General features: G+C 40.4%; 1 protein-coding gene across 1 annotated transcript in view; it reads left to right on the forward strand.

The window, feature by feature from the left end:
- Positions 1 to 19,999, forward strand: part of LOC111159811 (NADH:ubiquinone oxidoreductase subunit A9) — a 35,058-nt gene that overhangs the window by 4,169 nt on the left and 10,890 nt on the right. Inside the window, exons 2-7 of the mRNA XM_022522428.1 lie at positions 3,127 to 3,297; positions 3,661 to 3,758; positions 7,917 to 8,008; positions 9,132 to 9,273; positions 14,546 to 14,648; positions 18,988 to 19,055. Of these exons, the coding sequence (XP_022378136.1) occupies positions 3,127 to 3,297; positions 3,661 to 3,758; positions 7,917 to 8,008; positions 9,132 to 9,273; positions 14,546 to 14,648; positions 18,988 to 19,055 (674 nt within the window). The remainder of the gene's footprint in view (positions 1 to 3,126; positions 3,298 to 3,660; positions 3,759 to 7,916; positions 8,009 to 9,131; positions 9,274 to 14,545; positions 14,649 to 18,987; positions 19,056 to 19,999) is intronic.

Here is a 19,999-nt window from a genome sequence, read left to right on the forward strand (position 1 = left end):
GACACACTTACTTAGTTACTCACTTACCCACCCTTCCTCCTTTCCTCCCTCCCTCCCTCCCTGACTGCCTTCCTTTTTTTTCCCCCCAAACACAAGTTCTCTAAAGCATTTCCTATTTGTTTCAGTGTTCCCCAAGTTTACAGAACACCAGTGTTGATGGTAAACAGTTTGTTGATTCTAGCAAAAGTTTATTAGCACTTTAAATGTTTTACTTGTTTTTTACCTATTCCCTGAAGGTTAGGTAACTTCCTCTAAAACTCTGCCGTAATACGTTTCAAGGGGCTTGAAAATTAGGAGTGTGATTCCAAAGGAGTTTTACACCTCTGTGGAATGCAGAATAGTTGATGGATCTAGGGGTGTGTAACCTGGAGAAGACTTAGAGATATACTTGCTTCACTTAAATGAGAGAGAGGGATTAGATTTGTTCTTTGTCATTCCAGAGGAGCAAAGAAATCAAAGCTGCTGGGAAACAGTCATTGATCTCCCATGTGGTGGAACCCTCTGTTAGAATGTCTCAAATAAGAATGGTCTGTGATGGGAAGTCATGTTTCCCCACCTTGCAGATGTCTAGGCTAAGGCCACATGCTCTCCTTGTGCATATAAAGTGGAGATGTAAATAGTGAGAGGTTTGGCAAATTAACCTTTCTAAAGGTCGGAAAATCTTTTTCCAAACATTCCATTTGTCATTACATTTGATGATTTTCAATAGCTTTATATTGTCTGAACTGTACTCTTTTTAAGAAAAAAAAATGTTCTCTGCTGAGAGTCCTCTGCCTCCAGCATGTATCATCAACTTTATTTTTTTCATTCATTATCAGTTTCAGAGTCTGTTTCAGGTAAATCTTCTCTTCCCTGCACTGGGCTTATTCATTTCCACATCTACATTGATGTATGTGTAATGTGTTTCACACAAAAATCTTTTCTTTCTGTTGTTCCTCTTTACAACCTTACTCAAATTAGTTTATTGCTTGATAGCAAAAATCCCGCAAATAACCCATTTAAAAAATGGGCAAAGAGGATATGTGAAAGGCCAACAAGTACATGAAAAGGTGCTCAACATCACTTTTCATCAAGGAAATGCAAATTAAAACCACAATGAGATACCACCTTAGACATTAGAATTGCCATCATGTAAAAGACAGGGGATAACAAATGTTAGCTATGATGTGGAGAAAAGAAAATGGCTACTGTGGAAAACAGCATCGAGGTTCCTCAAAAAATGAAAAATACGGGGCACCTGGATGGCTCAGTGGGTTAAAGCCTCTGCCTTCAGCTCAGGTCATGATCCCAGGGTCCTGGGATCGAGCCCCGCATCGGACTCTCTGCTCAGCGGGGAGACTGCTTCCTCCTCTCTCTCTGCCTGCCTCTCTGCCTGCCTCTCTGCCTACTTCTGATTTCTGTCTGTCAAATAAATAAATAAATTAAAAAAATCTAAAAAAAAAATGAAAAATACAACTACTATGGGATCTAGCTGTTCCACTTCTGCTGATATGTTCAAAGGAAATGAAAATACTAACTCAAAAGAGGCATCTGCACTCCCACAATTATTGCAGCATTATTTACAAATAGTGGGGACATGGAAACAACCTAAATGTCCATCGTTTTTTTTTTTTTTTTAAAGATTTTATTTATTTATTTGACAGACAGAGATCACTAGTAGGCAGAGAGGCAGGCAGACAGAGGGGGAAGCAGGCTTCCCGCTGAGCAGAGGGCCAGATATGGGACTCGATCCCAGGACCCTGAGATCACGACCTGAGGTGAAGGCAGAGGCTTTAACCCACTGAGCCACCCAGGCGTCCCGTCCATCAGGGTTTGAACAGATAAGGAGTTGTGGTATTTATATGCGATGGAATATTTGGCCATAAAAAACTAGGAAATTTGACCATTTGCTGCAACATGAAGGCATTACACTGAGTGAAATAAGTCAGAGAAAGACAAATGCTGTATGATCTAAACTTTGTATGTTCTCACTTATATGTGGGATTAAAAAGAAACCCAAACTCATAGAAAAAGAGCACAGACTTGTGGTTCCTAGAGACAGAGGGTTGCAGGAGGGGCGTTTGGAGGAAGGTGGTCAAAAGTACAAATCTATAGTTATAAATAAGTACTCGGGATGTAATGTTCAAGATGGCGACTGTAGCTAATGCTGCTGTATGATTCATAGAAACATTAAGGTAGTTTATGCTAAGAGGTCTCATCACAAGGAGAAAATTGTGTTTTTCTTCTTTCCTTTTTATTATATCTCTGTGAGATGATGAACATAAGCTGAACCTGTTGTAATCATTTTATAATATATGTAAGTCAAACTACCATGCTATATGCCTTAAACTTAACACAGTGATGTATGTTATTTCTCAGTAAAACTGGAAGAAAAGTCCCCCAAATCCACCTTATCCAGGAATCTTTCCTTGTAATTATCTAAATTTTTGCTTCCTTCCTTTGCATTCTCTCTGTGTTCCTTTTACTGTGGGGGTTTATACTCTCAATATGTAACTTTTATTTTTCAAATGTGATTTATCTTCCTAGGTATATTGTATCCCATAGAGCAGGGAGTTTACAGTTGACTCTTGAACAATGCAGTAGTTAGGGGCACTAACCGCCCCCCCATCCCTGCAGTCAAAAGATCATGTATAATTTTTGGTTCCCCTTAAACTTAAATACTAATGGCTTTCTGTTGACGAGAAGCCTTACTGGTAACATATATAGTTGATTAACATATTCTGTGTGTTTTACGTATATGTATTATATACTGTGTTCTTAGTAAAGTGAGAGAAAAGAAAATGTTATTAAAGAAAATCATAATGGAAAGAAAATACAGTATTGTGCTTTATTTATTGAAAAAAATCTGCACGTGAGTGGACGTTCAAACCTGTGTTGTTGAAGGAGCAACTGTACTTTCTAATTTTTTTTATTTCCTTACAACACATGGATTCTTGGTTGTGGTGCTTTGTGTTTATTGCTGTCGGCACTTAAATTACAATTTTTGATTTAAAAGTTCCTTTTTAAACTTAAGCATACGAAAGTAGTGATAGCAAAATAACGTTACCAGTTTCGAGGAAAAGAGGTTATTCACGCTCACTTTTGTATTAACATTTGCCATTTTTGTACTCTGGGGTTTTGTCTAAGGTTCTTCTATTGCTGCAAGAGCCACTGCTGTGTTTCATGGCCCTCCCCGGTGCCAGCTTCATCATGCACTCATACCTCACGGCAAAGGTGGGCGTTCCTCAGTCAGTGGGATTGTGGCCACTGTGTTTGGAGCAACAGGATTCCTGGGCCGATACGTTGTCAACCACCTTGGTAAGTAAAGTTCCTTGAGTTCCGTATACTCCAGTGCCATTTATTACGGTTGCCTATTGAAAAGCCATGAAGCACGTTTCTTTTCCATTTAGCAGTGTTACAGATTACTCCTGTCTTGGATTTATGTCATCTTGATCTGCTATGCATTAGGAAGCTTACCATGCTTACTGTATAGGATGTAGAAACAGGAATGTGGTCTCTGAAAAGTTATGGCATCTCTAGCACAGCAAAATAGGCTTTTTGTTAAACATGGAATCCATTTACTTTCCATACTAGAAGTTAAATATTTACCAAATCGCTGTCCTAGAAAGTATCCATATTACATTAATCTTGATCCTTGTTTCAATCCATTCTTTTTTTTAGGACGTATGGGGTCACAGGTGATTGTACCCTATCGGTGTGATCCGTATGACACCATGCACCTTCGTCCCATGGGTGACCTGGGCCAGATTATCTTTTTGGTAAGAGCCTGTGTTGACAGATGTAAATTACTGAGGTCATTTTTAGGAGAGAGGCAGTGTGATAAAGCAGCAGTTTCACCCAGACTGAACCGAGAGCATCCTTCATTTATCCCGGTCTCGTAAACTCTTGCCCAGCAGTTGACAAACGTTTTCTGTAAAGGGCCATGGGTAAATATTTTATCTTTTGTAGGTCAGAGTCTGTTCATGATTACTCAGCTCTGCCCTTCTAGCCTGAAAGCAGCTATAGATAATATATAAATGAATGGAAGTGGCTGTGTTCTAATAAAACTTTATTTACCTAGTTAGACTACAGGCTAGATTTGCCTGTGGGTCATGGTTTGCCAGCCCCTGCTCTAGGCCTGTGCCATCCAGTATGGTAGCCAGTAGCCGCATGTGGCCATGGAACACTTGAAATGTGGCTAATCTTAATTAAGATGTGCAGTACTTAAGTGTACACACCAGCTTACACACCAGCTTATACACCAGCTTTCAAAGATGTAGTGCAAAGAAAATGATATAGATCTTTAATAATTTTTTACATTTATTACATATTGGAATAATATTTCAGCTATATTGGGTTAAATAAAGTATATTATTAAAATGAATTTCACCTCTTTCTTTTTACCCTTTTAAATGTGACTGGTGGAAAATTTAGAATTGCCTGTGTGCCTTGTGTTATAATTCTGTGGGACAGTGCTTCTGTAGATGGTGAGCATCACAGATAGGGTGTTTTACAACTTAGTTTCCTTGGCACAGACTGAATTTAGAACAGCACTTGCTCTGCTTCCTTATTGTTATTCTTTAATCTGTAGGTTCTTCCTTTAGGCCAAGAGTTGCCAATGGGGTGAGGTGGTGAGGAATGGGGTAAGGGGACCTTTCAAGGAGGTGATTAAAAACATGTGGGCCTTTTTGGTTGCCACCGTGATTGGAGACCATCTTGGCTTATTAGTTAGGAGTCAGGGATGCTGGGCAGTCCCTTTCCACAAAGAATTAACACTGCCTCTAGTGCCTACAATTACCCTATTGAGAAACACTCTGTGCCTTGATGCTCTGTCTCCTGTTCTTCTGGCTAAATTGTCCAGCTTTTATCATTCTGTATGGACTTGCGTTCTTCCATGTACACACTTCCCCTTTTAAAAAATAATTTGGTGGGGCGCCTGGGTGGCTCAGTGGGTTAAAGCCTCTGCCTTCGGCTTGGGTCATGATCCCAGGGTCCTGGGATCGAGCCCCACATCGGGCTCTCTGCTCAGTAGGAAAACCTGCCTCCTCCTCTCTCTCTCTCTCTCTGCCTGCTTGTGATCTTTGTCTGTCAAATAAATAAATAAAATCTTTAAAAAAAAAAATTTGGTAAGCATCCTTAAGGTCTCTGATATATTCATGTAGATTATTTGTGATTGCTTTTAAATTTTTACTTATTTTTGATAGCTTTTTCATTTATTCCTTACTGAATGTTCACAAGCTAAGTATAATACTATGTTGGAAATTCTTGTTTCTGAAGTTTTTTTTTTTTTTCTCTAAAATCTTGTTCTCAAATATTTTCTTGGTCTTATAGGTAGAAGAGCTTAGCTTTTTCCCTGTTTCTTTGTGACTTGACTTTATCCGTCACTTTGTCAATCCTCTAAAGTATTTCACAAATAATAGGTGAAAACATTGACTGGTTTGCAGATGCCGAGTCATTGGAATTGAGCTATATGATATATATCCCATGCTTTCTACAGGTATTTATAGAGTGCCTGGCATTGAGTTAAACTCTGAGCATGTCTTCATGAACAAGACCACAGGGAGCTCTCAGTGTTAATAGAGAACACAGAGACTAAACCTACAACTTTTTTTTGTTGTTGTTTGTTTTTTAGGGAAGGGGAGAGAGAGAGTGCATGTGAGTGCGGTCTTGGGGGAAGGAACAGATGGAGAGAGAATCTTTTTTTTTTCTTTTCTTTCTTTTTCTTTTTTTATTTCTTTTCAGCATAACAGAATTAATTGTTTTTGCACCACACCCAGTGCTCCATGTAATACGTACCCTCCTTAATACCCGCCACCTGGCTCCCCCAGTCTCCCACTCCCCGCCCCTTCAAAACCCTCAGATTGTTTTTCAGAGTCCATAGTCTCTCATGGTTCACCTCCCCTTCCAATTTCCCTCAACTCCCATCACGGAGAGAGAATCTTAAACAGGCTTTGTGCCCAGCATAGAGCATAACGTGGGGCTTGATCCCACGACCTTGAGATTACGACCTGAGCTGAAATCAAGAGTTGGACACTTAACCAACTGAGCCATCCAGGCACCCCAAACATACTACTTTGAATATAGTATTGTTTATAAAAGGGGAAAGGCAAGAAAGATAAATGGGAAGACTTCACTATATTGTTGTTTATTTTGGAGAATGGTGGACCATACTAAGTGAGGTACTGATTTCCCTGCTTTAGTCTCTGTTGGAAACTGCTGTCTGAATTACCACCTGGTTTGCTAACTTGACTGTGCTCCCTGAGCCTTATCCCTGGGAATTTGGTTTCCTTTTAATTCTTTTTCTCCAGGCTTCTCTCTTGCACCATTCTTACAGGTATGCCCCAAGCTCAAGCTCTTCTACTCGGAGTCTTCTTGGATTCTTTTTTTCTCACCCTTGCCCTCTTTTCTTAAAAAAAAAAGCCTTTTTAAGCTCTTTATGTGTAGAACTGCTTTTTTTTTTTTTTATTAGCTATGTCACTTACCATGCTGTAGATTGTATGTCTATTTTACTTGATCTTCATAGCAAACTCTTGATATGGGTTGTATTTTCAAATTTTCCATGGAGGTTGGAGAGATCACCTTGTACACAGTTCACAAAAGACAAATGGAATTCCTGTCTGACTCCCCAGCTGTCACTCTATTTGTGACATATGTTTCTCTGCAGAAGCTGAGTATGTCTCTTGTACCCCATTCTCCTAGTTCCTCCCGCTGAGGGCTTCATCTTTTGCTCGTGAGTCTGGTTTCTGGAGCCCTGTCTTTTCTAAATTGCTCAGGTTGGTTAGTGGGCCCCACAGGCTTCCTCCATCTCCACATCATTCCTTTCTCCCTCTCTCTCCACTCACTCATATAGACCCCTTAGTGTTTTACCCCAAGAACTTCTTACTACTTATTATTTTCCTTTGAAATGTTTAAAAAAATCCAATTTCATTTTTTTTGGTCTTTCTTTTTTTCTTTTAATTAATTTTATAAAATTAACATATAATGTATTATTAGCCCCAGGGGTACAGGTCTGTGAATCACCAGGTTTACACACTTCACAGCAGTCATCATAGCACATAACCTCCCCAATGTCCAGAACCCAACCACCCTCTCTCTACCCCCTCCACCTGGCAACCCTCAGTTTGTTTTGTGAGATTAAGAGTCTCTTATGGTTTGTCTCCCTCCTGATCCCATCTTGTTTCATTTATTCCTTTCCTACCCCCCATACCCCCCACGTTGCCTCTCAACTTCCTCATATCATTTTAACATAGAAAATGCTGTACCTTTTTCTGAGGTCATTTAATCCCTGGTCTCCATTTTGGACAAGAATTGTCAACCTAACTGTAGCCTGAATCGCTCAGACATTTAGTTCTACACTGAAATCTGCCATTGACTCACCCTGCACTTTTAGGCAGGTCACTCCTCCCTGAGTGTTGTTTTCATGTCTTTAAAGTAGAAATGACTAGATCTGGGATTACAAAGAAGAAAGAGTTAAGAAGAAAAAAGAAAAAAGTCATGAATGCTCCCAATTTAATGTTAGCCTTTCAGAGATACTCCACCTATCTTCGATCTGTATCTGGTTGCTGCAAAAGGGAAAGTCAGTTTTCCTCCCAAATGATCCTTGCTCATGGGCTGTATTTCAGGAAGGGAGATTTGGTAACCAGAGTCCCTTACAAACTTGTAGGAGGCGGTTGGATGGCCAGAAATGGATGTTCCCCACTAAAAGTGAATACTGTCTTCTCTAATTCTATCATTTAATTACCTGAATGAAATAGATACACTGTGACCTGTTTATCTCCAGGAGAATCAGAGAATCAGCAGGGAGTTCGAGACCTCATGACCATTTTTCTTGTAATAAATGGAGCCTTTATGAAATGGTACCATATTATACCTACCACAGATGACCTAGTTTGAAACTTGCCCTAATGTTTGCATCTGACTGGCTGTTGTTCTTATAGGAATGGGACGGAAGAAACAGAGATTCTATCCAGAGAGCAGTGAAGCACAGCAACGTGGTCATTAATCTTGTTGGACGAGAATGGGAAACCAAGTAAGTTTTTGCTCTTATTTTTTCTTTGCATATGCTGTCTTAGGGCTCAGTAGACATTTGCTGAGTACCTTCTAATGTCAGGAATTGTAGTTATCACATTTCTAATTAGTCCATCATTAAGCATTGATTGAACAGCTGTTTACATACCGAAACCCCCCTCTCAGGAGCTGCAGTTGGCAGTAAGTCTGGTATAAGTGAGCAATGCGACGGGCTGCCCATAAAGAGTCGTGGAGATTGTGTCAGTGTGGTTGCAGGAATGACCAGGTGGTTTATGAATGGCTGATCCTTTGTTTGGATTTGTCCGGCTGGGATGGATTAGGCGGGATGATTTTGCCCATCCTACTGTTCATCCAGCTGAACATCGGTTTTCTTGTGTGAACAGTGTTCTAGATCTAGTGTTTCCGTTATTAATCAAAGATGATGTGAGTACTGGTTCCAACAGTTCTTTTTAGCCTTTGTGGGTTGTTTATCAACAGGTAGTGTTTTAACCTTGCAGTTTCACAACACTTTGCTCATACCATTTTCTTAACATTTCTTAAAGTTTGAAAATCTATGTCTGCCTTAGCACATTTTTCTAAGTTCCTTGGTGACTTGGAGAGTCTCATTCAACTTTAAATCTGTAGTGACTAATAACAGTGCCTTGTACAGTTTAAGCGTTAATGTTATTGTGTAATGTTAATGTTACTGGGTTAAACCAGTAACTGATTTTTTTTTAGTTTTTTTTCCCCTGGGGGAAACAAAGGCCTGGGGATAAGAAGTGGGTCCCTTTTCGGCTCCCAACACTACCCCCTTCCTTTCCAACCACTGCAGCCAGATGTTCTTAAAGGGTCTCAGCCTTGGGATTCCTTGGGAGGACAGAGGACAGAGAATATTATGTGTGCTGATTTTCAACTTATGGTAAGGTTTAAATTATGTACAGTAATGATGATGAGCAGTAGAACTTACATGTATATAAAATACACACACATATATATTAATTTTGACTTTGGGTTAAATCATTGCCATTTAAAAGTTTAACTGTGACAAATTCCAGCAATAGTATGAAAACGAGCTTATCGCAGAAAGCTTTGGAATCCCAAGTCAGGTGTTCTCAACTGATTCCCCCTTTTTTTCCTTCTTCCAGAAACTTTGATTTTGAGGATGTTTTTGTGAAGATTCCCCAAGCAATTGCTCAAGTGTCCAAAGAAGCTGGAGTTGAAAAATTCATTCATGTTTCGCATCTGAATGCTGATATTAAAAGTTCTTCTAGATATCTGAGAAATAAGGTAAGTGACAAGTTGGCTTGGGAAGTGGTTCCCAGAGCTGGAGTTTGTTGGCCCCTTTGAAACATGAGTTAAGTGATAAGGATTTCTCACTGACATATCCAGAAATAAAACGGGTTTCTAATTCTCTGTATCCAGAATAGATTGATGTGTGTGATGTGTGTGTTGTGTTCTGACATACAGAAGAGTGCCTTCTGTATGCAGGGAACTATGGTAAGGGGCTTCAGAGATGGATAGAGCATTCTTACCTCTTCTCAAATGCTGCAGGTTGCTTGGGACATATTAGAATTATATAGTAAACCTCATAAAAAGTAGAGTATTATTCCTGTCTAAAGCATCCTACCCATGTCACCTACAGGTTAAAAGACCATCTTTTTTCCTCAAACATCGTGCCTAGTCATGGTCATATGCTGCTCTTGGGGGGGTAATGGAAAGACTGAGAATGACAAAGGAAATCTAGTATTTAGGTTTTTTATACTTCCAGAAACCACATTGTCATCCAGATTGTACCTAGGGATTGACCATTCTGATTTGGGGTCATTCTGTAGCCCGAAATGTCTTTATTATCAGGGACTCAGAGGAATTGCAGTGTCTGGGTCTGTCTTTAGCGTTTGTTTTCTGCCATCATGAGCCTGCTTTGGGTCAGATTGATAAGGACCACAGAGTTCTTTGCCAGTGGCTCCAACTTTTTGATCCCCTGCATTCTTTTATTGAACAAATGATGTATTAAATATCTGCTGTGTACTGTATATTGTATTAGGTGGTGGGGATACAGTAGCGAATAAAACAGACACAGCCTTAGCCCCTGTCTATTTTCTAATCCATTGAGGAAAATAATTCCACTTGCGCCTGGTGTTGCAAAGTAGAGAACTGTGACATAGCATATAATGGGGAAGAGAGGGCATCTGTCAGTTTGGAGCATTTAATTATTAGCATCCGAATATTCAATGTAAACTGGCTCAGACATAAAGGAGGTTTATAGGCCCCTCTATCTGAAAGTTCCAGCATTAAGGAAACTTAGTCACATTGGTGCCAATGTTCATCAGAGTTTCGGCTTTGTTTCTCTGTGATTCTTTTTTTTCCTCTGTGATTCTTTCAGCTCCTCCTTTTTGTGTAAGCTCTGTGTCTCGTAGTCATGGAAGTGGCTAGCAGCACGTCCAACCCTCACAGTTATAATACCACATGGATGAGGGAGAAGGAGTGTATTCAGAGATGTCCAGTCCTGTGGCTTATACCACGAGGTGGATAGTGGTGCTGGCAAATAAGGGGAGAGACACTTGAGAAGGACAGGGCTGTCGGGCAGTGATTCTTAGCCTTAGCTGCCCATTAGAAGCGCTGATGGAACTTTGAAAAATCCTGCACCCTGACCAATGAAAATAGAATCTCTGGAGATAGAACTTGGGCGTCAATATTTTTAACTCTTCCTAGGTAATTCCAAAGCACAGCAAAGATAAAAAATAGTATTTACAGAGAAGGAAGAGGATGATCCAATTTTGGACTCAGGTTGTGTTTCAGATGTGTGTCCATCATCCAAGTAACAGTGGTGAATGGGGTTTATGATACTGGAGCTCAGAAGTGAGGTCAGGTTTGGAGATATAAAACAGTTAATTGGGGGCACCTGGGTGGCTCAGTTAGTTGGGCATCTGCCTTCAGCTTGGGTCACGATCCCGTGGTCCTGAGATCAAGCCCCTTCAGTGGACTCCCTGATCAGTGGGGAGCCTGCAGCTCTATCTGCCCCGCCACATGCTCATGCTTGTTCTCTCTTGCTCTGTCCGTCTCTCTCTCTCTCTCCCAAATGAATAACAAAATCTCTAAAAAATAGAAAACCAGTTAATTGAAGCAATGTTTGGGAATAAGATTGCCTAGTGAGGCAGTGTAGATTGAGAGAACTTTGGACGGGCCTCAGAGGGATACTAATGATTAGTGCTCTGATAGATGAGGAGGCACGTACAAAAATCCAAACAAAGATCAAGAAGGAGTGGATGTGGTGAGATGGAAGGGAAACCTGGAGAGTACAAGGTCATGGAAGCCAAGTGAAGACAGTGTCGCAAGGAGGGAGTAGTTGCTTATGAATGCCAGTGAGAAGCCGAGTGAGGTGAGACCCGGAAAGTCACCTTGGACTTACCAATGTTGAGGTCATCTGTGATCTGATCGAGAGTGGTTTGGGTGCAAGTGTTGGAGCAGAATCTAGAGCACAGGTGAGCAAAGAGTGAGCAGGAGCTTAGGTGGTGGGGACAGTAAGAGCAGATGGCAGTTTTAAGTGGTTTGGTAAGAAGAGGGAGGGGGCAAGAAGCTGGAGAACCATGTGGAGTTGGGAATCTTTTTTTTTTCTTTTCTTTTTTTTAAGGTGGAAGGTGTTGACATTGTGTAGGAGCTGGAAAGAGTAAGACTGAGGATAAAGGAGAGAGTCAGTTGGGCAGGTTCCTGAGAAAGTGAAAGGAAGTCAGTCCTGGAGCAGGGGAGGTAAGAAATAAGAAAGGGGGAGAGTTGTGGATTTTCTGGTAGGAACTTTTAAGGTGGTTTTTGTCTGCTGCAGTGTCTTCTCTTTGGATGAGAAGGTGAAGTCATTTACTAGAAGGAAAAGAATAGTAAGGGAGGAATTTGAATAGAATAGAGAATGTTTGAAATTGTCACGGGAGAGAATAGCTAATTAGAAGAAAACAGTACTTGGGAAATGTTGAGTGCGCAGTTAAAATTAATGAAGTGAGTGCATAATGGCACCAATTTATGATTTTTTAAATTCAGGTGTAATTGACATACATCATCTTAGTTTTAGGTGTATAATGGAATGATTTGACATATGTATATATTGTAAAATGATATCCACAATAAGTCTGGTTAACATCACCACACAGTTACAGATTTTTTTGTGATGAGAACTTTTTTTTTAAAGATTTTGTTTATTTATTTGAGAGAGAGAAAGAGAGAACGTGAGCAGGAGGAGGAGCAGAGGGAGAGGGCCAAGTGGACACTCCCTGTTGAGCAGAGAGCCCGATGTGGGGCTCAATTCCATGACCCTGAGATCATGACCTGAGCCAGAATTAAGAGTCTGATGCTTAACTGACTGAGCCACCCAGGAGCCCCTTGTGATGAGAGCTTTTATGATCTACTCTTTTATTAGCAACTTCCAAATATACAATACAGTCTTATTACCAGTAGTTGCCATGCTATATGTTACATCCTGAGACTTAATTTATTTTATAACTGGAAGTTTGTTCCTTTTGAGCCCCTTCACCCCTGTCTCTGGCCATCTGTTCTCTGTGTCTATGAGTTTGGTGAGGTTTTGCTTTTTTTTTTTTTTTTTTTTTTTAAATTACATACAGAAGTGCGATCATATGGTATTTGTCTTTGAATACTTTGATTAGCATAATGCCTTCAAGGTCCATCCATCTTATTGCAAATGGCAAGATTTCCTTTTTTAATGGCTGAGTGTGTGTGTGTGTGTGTGTGTGTGTGTGTGTGTGTTTATGACATCTTCTTTAACCCTTTATCTCCCACTGGACACTTAGGATTTCTTCTGTGTCGTGGTGATTATAAATAGTGCTGCACTGAACACGGGGGTACAGACATGTTTTCAAGTTAGTGTTTTCATTTCCTTTGGACATACTAGCAGAAGTGGAGTTTCTGGACCATATGGTAGTTATATTTTTAAGTTTCTGAGGAACCCTCATGTTGTTTCCCATAGTGGGTGTACCAATTTACATTCCCACCAACAGTGCACAAGGGTTCCCTTTTCACCATATCCTCACTAACATTGTTTTGTGTCTTTTTGATAATCGCCATGCTAATAGGTGTGAAGTGATATCTCATTGTGGTTTTGATTTGCATTTCCCTGATGATTATTGATTCTGGGCACCTTTTCATGTACCTGTTGGTCATCTGTGTGTCCTCTTTGGAAAAATGTCTGTTCAGATCCTCTGCACATTTTTTAATTAAGTAGTGTGGGGTTTTTTTTGTTTGTTTTGTTTTTGTTTTTGTTTTGCTTTAAAGTTGTCCGATTTGATTTTTGTGCATTTGTTTTCCTCTAGCTCTGCAGGCAGTGGGAGTGCATGGCTCAAAGAAGGAAGCTAATGCGGTTCTTTCAGAATTGGAATTTTGCCTGGTGGGTGGGGGAGTAAAGACAAAAGGGCTGAGGTAGTTTACCATATTGGTAAGAGAGTGATTGAAAAGTTGGGCTGTGGAATCTAGTCTGAGGTAAGTTAGGAGGGCTTGATGTGGAGGAAAGCAGCGTCAGACTAGCGCTCCTGAGAGGGTGATGACCAGACATCTCAGGAACCAGTGATGAAGAAGCAGCAGCTAGAAGTATGGGAGATTGCCATTGAGAGCAGGATGTCTTCAGGTAGTGCTTCAGAAGGGCGGTTGCAGTTGTTGATGTGGGCCATGGCCTGAATGAATTGAAGGGGCAGAAGTGGAGAGAGGAGAAGGTCACTGGAGTTGAGAAGCTCCAGAAACTGAGAGGTTCAAGTTCACCTGGACATGTATGTCACTCTCAGTGGCAGTGCAGCTGGAGAGGAATGCTGGACAAGGTGCTGATACCTGCATGGAAAGAGGCCTTGTCTAGGAGGTGGATTGTAACAAGCAAAGGTGTTGAGGTTAGGAAGCTTCCTGGCCTGTCCCCACTCCTTTGGGTAGGTATGTGTGCTGCCACTTCCATATCGTGACCTCCAACCACACTCTCCTTTCTCTGGTAGCCTGCTCTATTGTTGATACATCCAGGCAACCTGTGGTTAGGAAGAAAAATGGAGGCTGGAAAAATTCTACTTCGATTTTTCTCCTTTCTTCTGCGTAAGCTTCCCTAGGATAAATATAGGAAGACGCCTAACAAGAGCCATTAGAGCAGGATGAAGGAAATGTTAAACAGTGTGAAATGAATTACAAAAAGACATTTCAGAGCTTTCAAGACCACAAACCTAAAATAAGTAAAGAAGACAGTAACTGGGCCTTCTCAAAAAGGCCTAGAAAGATGGATTTTTACATGAAATGCTTCTGGACAGGAGAGTCAGATTGAAAGCTGATAGATACTGCAAATACCAGAATTGTGTTTCTTTCTTCTCCTATTTTTTTCCGAATAAAATAATCGGTGAAGGTATTTTTACAGAAAAAAAATGGTTGTTATTTAACAAAAAAAATTCTGTGTAACTGACTTTCATGAATCCTACCTTAATCTGGAGAAACTGACCTTTGAAATACAAGTAATGTCCTGATGGTGGAAGGAATGCAAGCTCTAGTCACTCATCTCTGAATTCTGTTTTCTTTTGTTTGTTTGGTTGTTTAGGCTGTTGGAGAGAAGGAAGTGAGAGATGCGTTTCCAGAAGCCATTATCATAAAGCCATCGGACATCTTTGGAAGAGAGGATAGATTCCTCAATCATTTTGCAAGTATGTGTTCTTTCTTGTATTCTTTCATAGTACTAGAGAAGAGGATACAGGTTAACCAGACTGAAGCTAAGCACAAGCTAACAGTGGTTCTCTGACTCGGCAGACTGAGGTATTTTCTGTCCCCCAGAAGTGCCTAGTGTGGTCTTCATTACTGTCTATGAAAAGAAGCACCTTAGATTCATAGAAAGAGTGCAGTCTTGGGAGGCAGAGACTGGCTGTGGCAAGGGTACCAGGGGCAGCTTCCTTGTATGTTGAAATGGAGATGAAAATGTCTGTCTCAAGAGTGGTGTGTTACTGAAATGAAGTAGCGCATGTCACCGTACTAGTCAATGCTTCAGTGTTGGCCTTATTTACATTTTTCACATGAAGCCCCTCTTAACTACTTTCTCACTTTTAGTCTGATTGCCAGATCCCTTGGATGTTGATTTTGAAAGACAAAGAGACAGCATTGTAGTTTGTCAGGTGCATGTAATCAGTCTTCCTTGTTCGCTTGTTCATTTTTGAAAGATTTTATTTATTTTAGAGAGGAAGAGAAAGTGAGAGAGCACGAGCAGTGGGGAGGGGTGGAGGGAGAGAGAATCTCAAGCAGGCTCCGCAGTGAACGCAGAGCCCGACATTGGGCTCAATCTCATGATCCTGAGATCATGTCATTCTTCCTTGTTAATAGGAACTTCTGTGGAATGGGATTAGGGACTAATACATAGGAATTTGACCATTGCTAAACTGGTATGGAAACTACTTTCATGGGCTGGACATCGAGTTGTGCTTGCTCTCAGGCTTTGTTTGTGTAATGATTTGACTTGTCTTGGTAGAGGAAATCAGTCTCCCTGACTAAGTGATGAGAGTTTGAGATTTTGCAGGTTAAAAAAGTAACTTTCCTGTACATTTGTGGGAGTGGGAAGGGAGAATACATTTTTAAAGTCTGCGATAAGAACCCAGCTTCAGTTTGTGATTCTATCGAATTATCAGTTACCTCTCAGTGTACTCACTTATTTATTAGGAGAGGATTCTGTCCCTCCTGGGAAATACTAGAAAGTACTAGGAAATATCAGGAGGTACCAGGATGGTTAGTGAGGTGCAGTTTTATCAGTAGTTTCCTGTTTCTCCTTGTTAACTACTCATATTTTTTCTTTCCGTTTTCTTTGTACAGCCTTTGCCTATGTGTATTTGTCGTTTTGTGAGATTTTTTTTAAATACTGATTTATTTAGACTATATATTAAAGGTATACATCTTTTGTTATATTTACTGTTATTTTTTGTTGTTGTTGGCTTATTTACTTACATTGCTTTAAATTTATAGATTTTATTTTATTTTTTAAAATTTTTTTTTTAAATAAAGATTTTATTTATTTATTTGACAGAGATCACAAGTAGGCAGAGAGGCAGGCAGAGAGAGAGGAGGAAGCAGGTTCCCTGCCGAGCAGAGATCCCGATTTGGGACTCAATCCCAGGACCCTGGGATCATGACCTGAGCTGAAGGCAGAGGCTTTAATCCACTGAGCCACCCAGGTGCCCCTAGATTTTATTTTTTAAGAGTAGTTTTAGGTTTAAAGAAAAGTTGAGTGGAAAGCACAGAGTTCTCATGTATCTTTTAACCCCTTGATCTCTGCCCACAACAGTTTTCTCTGTGGTTTTTTTTGTTTGTTTGTTTCTTTTTAAGGTTTTATTTATTTATTTGACAGCACAAGTAGGGGTAACAGCAGAGGGAGAAGGAGAAGCAGACTCCCCACTGAGCGGGGAGCCTATTGTGCGCTGGATCCCAGGACTCTGAGATCATGACCTGAGCTGAAGGCAGATGCTTAGCCTACTGAGCCACCCAGGCGCCCACTTTTCCTATTATTAACACCTGGCATTAGGGTGATACATTTGTGAAATTGATGAGCCAATATTGATACATTATTATTAACTCAAGTCCATAATTTACATTAGGATTCATTCTTTATGTTGTACATTCTGTGAATTTTAACAAATGTATAATGACATCTACCTACCATTAGAGTATTATAGAGAATAGTTGCATTGCCTTAAAAATCTCCTGTGCTCGACCTACTCATCCTTCCTTCCTTACCCTGCGACCCTCACCCCAATACCTGACAGCCACTCATCTTTTTCTGTCTCCATAGTTTTGCCTTTTCTAGAATATCATATAGTTGGAATCATGTGCTGTGTTGCCTGTTCATACTGGTTTCCTTCACTTAGCCTCTGCATTTAAGCTTCCGTCATGTCTTAATATGGCTGATAGCTCATTTCTTTTTTTATAGCTGAGCAATATTCCATTGTATGTATGGACCACAGTTCATTTATCCACTTTAGATATTTTTAGCCTGTGTTTTTTCACCCTGATTGCTCATGTCTTTTCACATTCTATGTTAATTTCCAATTTAAGAAAAATTGTGATAAAAAACATATAAAATTCATTGAGGTGCTTGGATGGCTCAGTTGGTTACGCTTCTGACTCTTAATCTCAGCCCAGGTCTTGATATCAAGAGTTGTGAGTTCAGGCCCCGTGTTGAGCTTTGCACTGGGCAGGGAATGTCCTAAATGAATGAATTAATTAATTAAAATAAAATAAAATTTATCTTCTGCTTTGAACTGAATTATGTCACTGTCTTACCTCTGTTCCCCAAATTTATTTCTTATCTGTTTTTACTTTTGTTTCCTATGTTATAGTATCATAGCCAAGAAATCATTGCTGCATCCAGTGTCATGAAGCTTTTCTCCGTATTTTCTTATAAGGATTTTGTAGTTGTACCTCTTATGTTTAAGTCTTTGATCCAATTTGAGTTAATTTTTGTATATGGTGTGAGGTAAAGGTCCAACTTTATTCTTTTATATGTGGATTTCAGTTCCCCCAACACCATTGAAACTGATGTCATTGAAAACACTGTCATTTCCCCGTTGAATGATCTTGGCACTGTGTCAAAAAAATCATTTAACCATACACATAAAAGTTATTTCTCCCTATTGTATTCCACTAGTTTATATGTCCATCTTTATGCCACTGTTCGGATCTTGATTACTAGCTTGGTACTAAGCTTTGAAATCCACCCCCCCCCCAATTATCTAACTTTGTTTTTCTTTCTCAAAATAGTTTTGGCTATTTGGGATCCCTGAAGATTCCACATGAATTTTAAGATGGAGATTTTTATACTTTTGCAGAATACACCATTGGGATTTTGATAGGGTTTGCATTACCGGTAGATTCTTTGGGTAGTTTGACATGAATATGAGATGCATTTCTATTTATTTGTGTCTTCATTCAATTTCTTTCAGGAGGGGTGCCTGGGGGGCTCAGTTGATTAAGCATCCCACTCTTGGTTTTGGCTCAGATTATGATCTCAGGGTCGTGGGATAAAACCTGTGTCGGGCTCTGCCCTCAGCTTGGAGTCTGCCTGACATTCTTTCTCTCCCTCTCTCTCTGTCCCTCTCCCCATTACCTTTCTTTCTCTCTCTCAAATAAATAAATAAATCTTTAAAAAAATTTTTTTCAGCATGTTTTATAGTTTTCAGTGTGTAAGTTTTTAGCCAACTTGGTTACACTTATTCCTGAGTGTTTCATTCTTTTTGATACTTTTATAAATAATGTCTACTTTAAAAAATTTTTGTAAGGCTTTTTTTTTTACTTTTACTTTTTTTTTTTTTTTTAAAGATTTTATTTATTTATATGACAGACAGAGATCACAAGTAGGCAGAGAGGCAGAAGGAAACAGGCTCCCTGCTGAGCAGAGAGCCCCATGCGGGGCTCAATCCCAGGACCCTGGGATCATGACCTGAGCCAAAGATAGAGGCTTTAACCCACTGAGCCACCCAGGCGCCCCTTACCTTTACTTTCAATCCATTTGGTATTTGCTTTGGTTTATGGTGAGATACAAGCCTTTTCTCCCTCCCTCTCGTCCTCTCTTTTTTTCTCATTTTAATAAATGATTGTCTCAACACCATGTATTAAATAATCTTTTCATTTCCCACATATTTGTGGTAATGTATTCATCATATTCTAAATTCCCATTTTTTTTTTTTTTTATCAGAGTCTTTTTCTGAGTTACCCATATGTATTGCTGATCTGTTGATTCCCATGTTCCTCCTTGGGATGGGGTGCAGTGATTGTCCGGTCTTGGGAGTGGCCGTGCACCAAGTGGCCAAGCCATTTGACCATTTTCCCTTACTTTCCACGTCCTTCAAGATTTGGCCTGGCTGCCCATTAGCTTTCTCAGTGTCAGCTACATTTATGTCGCTGTTATTTCAGTTATGCAGAATGATTCTGCTAACCTGGAGCATGTGGAGTTTGGTGAGCCTTCTAGTAGTTGAGGACTTCTTAGCATACTTCTCTTTCTTCTGCCAGATATTCGCTGGTTTGGTGGTGTACCTCTTATTTCCTTGGGCAAGAAGACGGTGAAACAACCAGTATACGTAAGTACCCTGGATGAAGGGGCTTTGGCTGGATCCAGATTCAGGTGATCCGTTTTCCGGTTTTAATCTACTCCTGTAACTCCATCATTTTCTTCTTTTCGACTTGCTCCAACTGCTTGCCTCTGTTTACCTAAGAGGCACACATATTCTCTGTGTTCACTTGTTCACTCACATAAGAAAAATAAGTTGAGTGTGCCAGGCACACTGTACACATCACTGTGAACATCGAGATACGAATGAGACACAAATTGCTCTCCTCACGTTGGCCTCAATCAGAGGCAGGCTTGCAAAGCATTTGTCATGCAGTGTGGTAAGTGCTGTGATGGGGAGAGGATTATGTAATTACAGCAGAGGGACACTGAATCCAGACTTCAGGGTCAGGGACAGCCTCCCACAGGGAACATCTAAGGTGAGACCTCAAAGATGACTAGTAGCAAGTCAGATGAAGGGGGTTGGGGAAGAGCATTCCAAGCCAAAGGAACAGAACAGAAGTACAGGGGTCCAGAGGTAAGAGCATGTTGGGTTCCATAAGAGCATGTTGAAACCAGGCTTTCTTCTCTGTGGCACTGTTGACATTTTGGGCCAGATAATTCTTTGTTGGAGGGGCTGTTGTAGAATGTTTGGCAGCATTCCTGGCCACTAACCACCAGATGGCAGTAGCACTACCTCCCCAGTTGTGACAGCTACAAATATCTCTAGGCATTTTGCCAAAAGGGCCTTCCAGGTGAGGCTTAGATCACCCCTGTTGAAAACCACAGGGTCTGAAACCATATAAAATGGGCAAGTCAGAATGGTAGGATATTGGCAGTTCCAGAGGATTCTGCCTACTAATTTGTGACAGCTTGGTAACAGCGTTAGGACGAGTGTTAAGGGGTGAGATTGCAGAGACAGTGGGCACAGTCCGATCAAAGGGCCTCAGCAGCCGCCTGAGCGTGAACATGTGC

The sequence above is a fragment of the Enhydra lutris genome, unplaced genomic scaffold (assembly GCF_002288905.1).
Source record: "Enhydra lutris kenyoni isolate GAN:26980312 unplaced genomic scaffold, ASM228890v2 scaffoldscaffold69, whole genome shotgun sequence".
Lineage (NCBI taxonomy): Eukaryota > Metazoa > Chordata > Mammalia > Carnivora > Mustelidae > Enhydra > Enhydra lutris.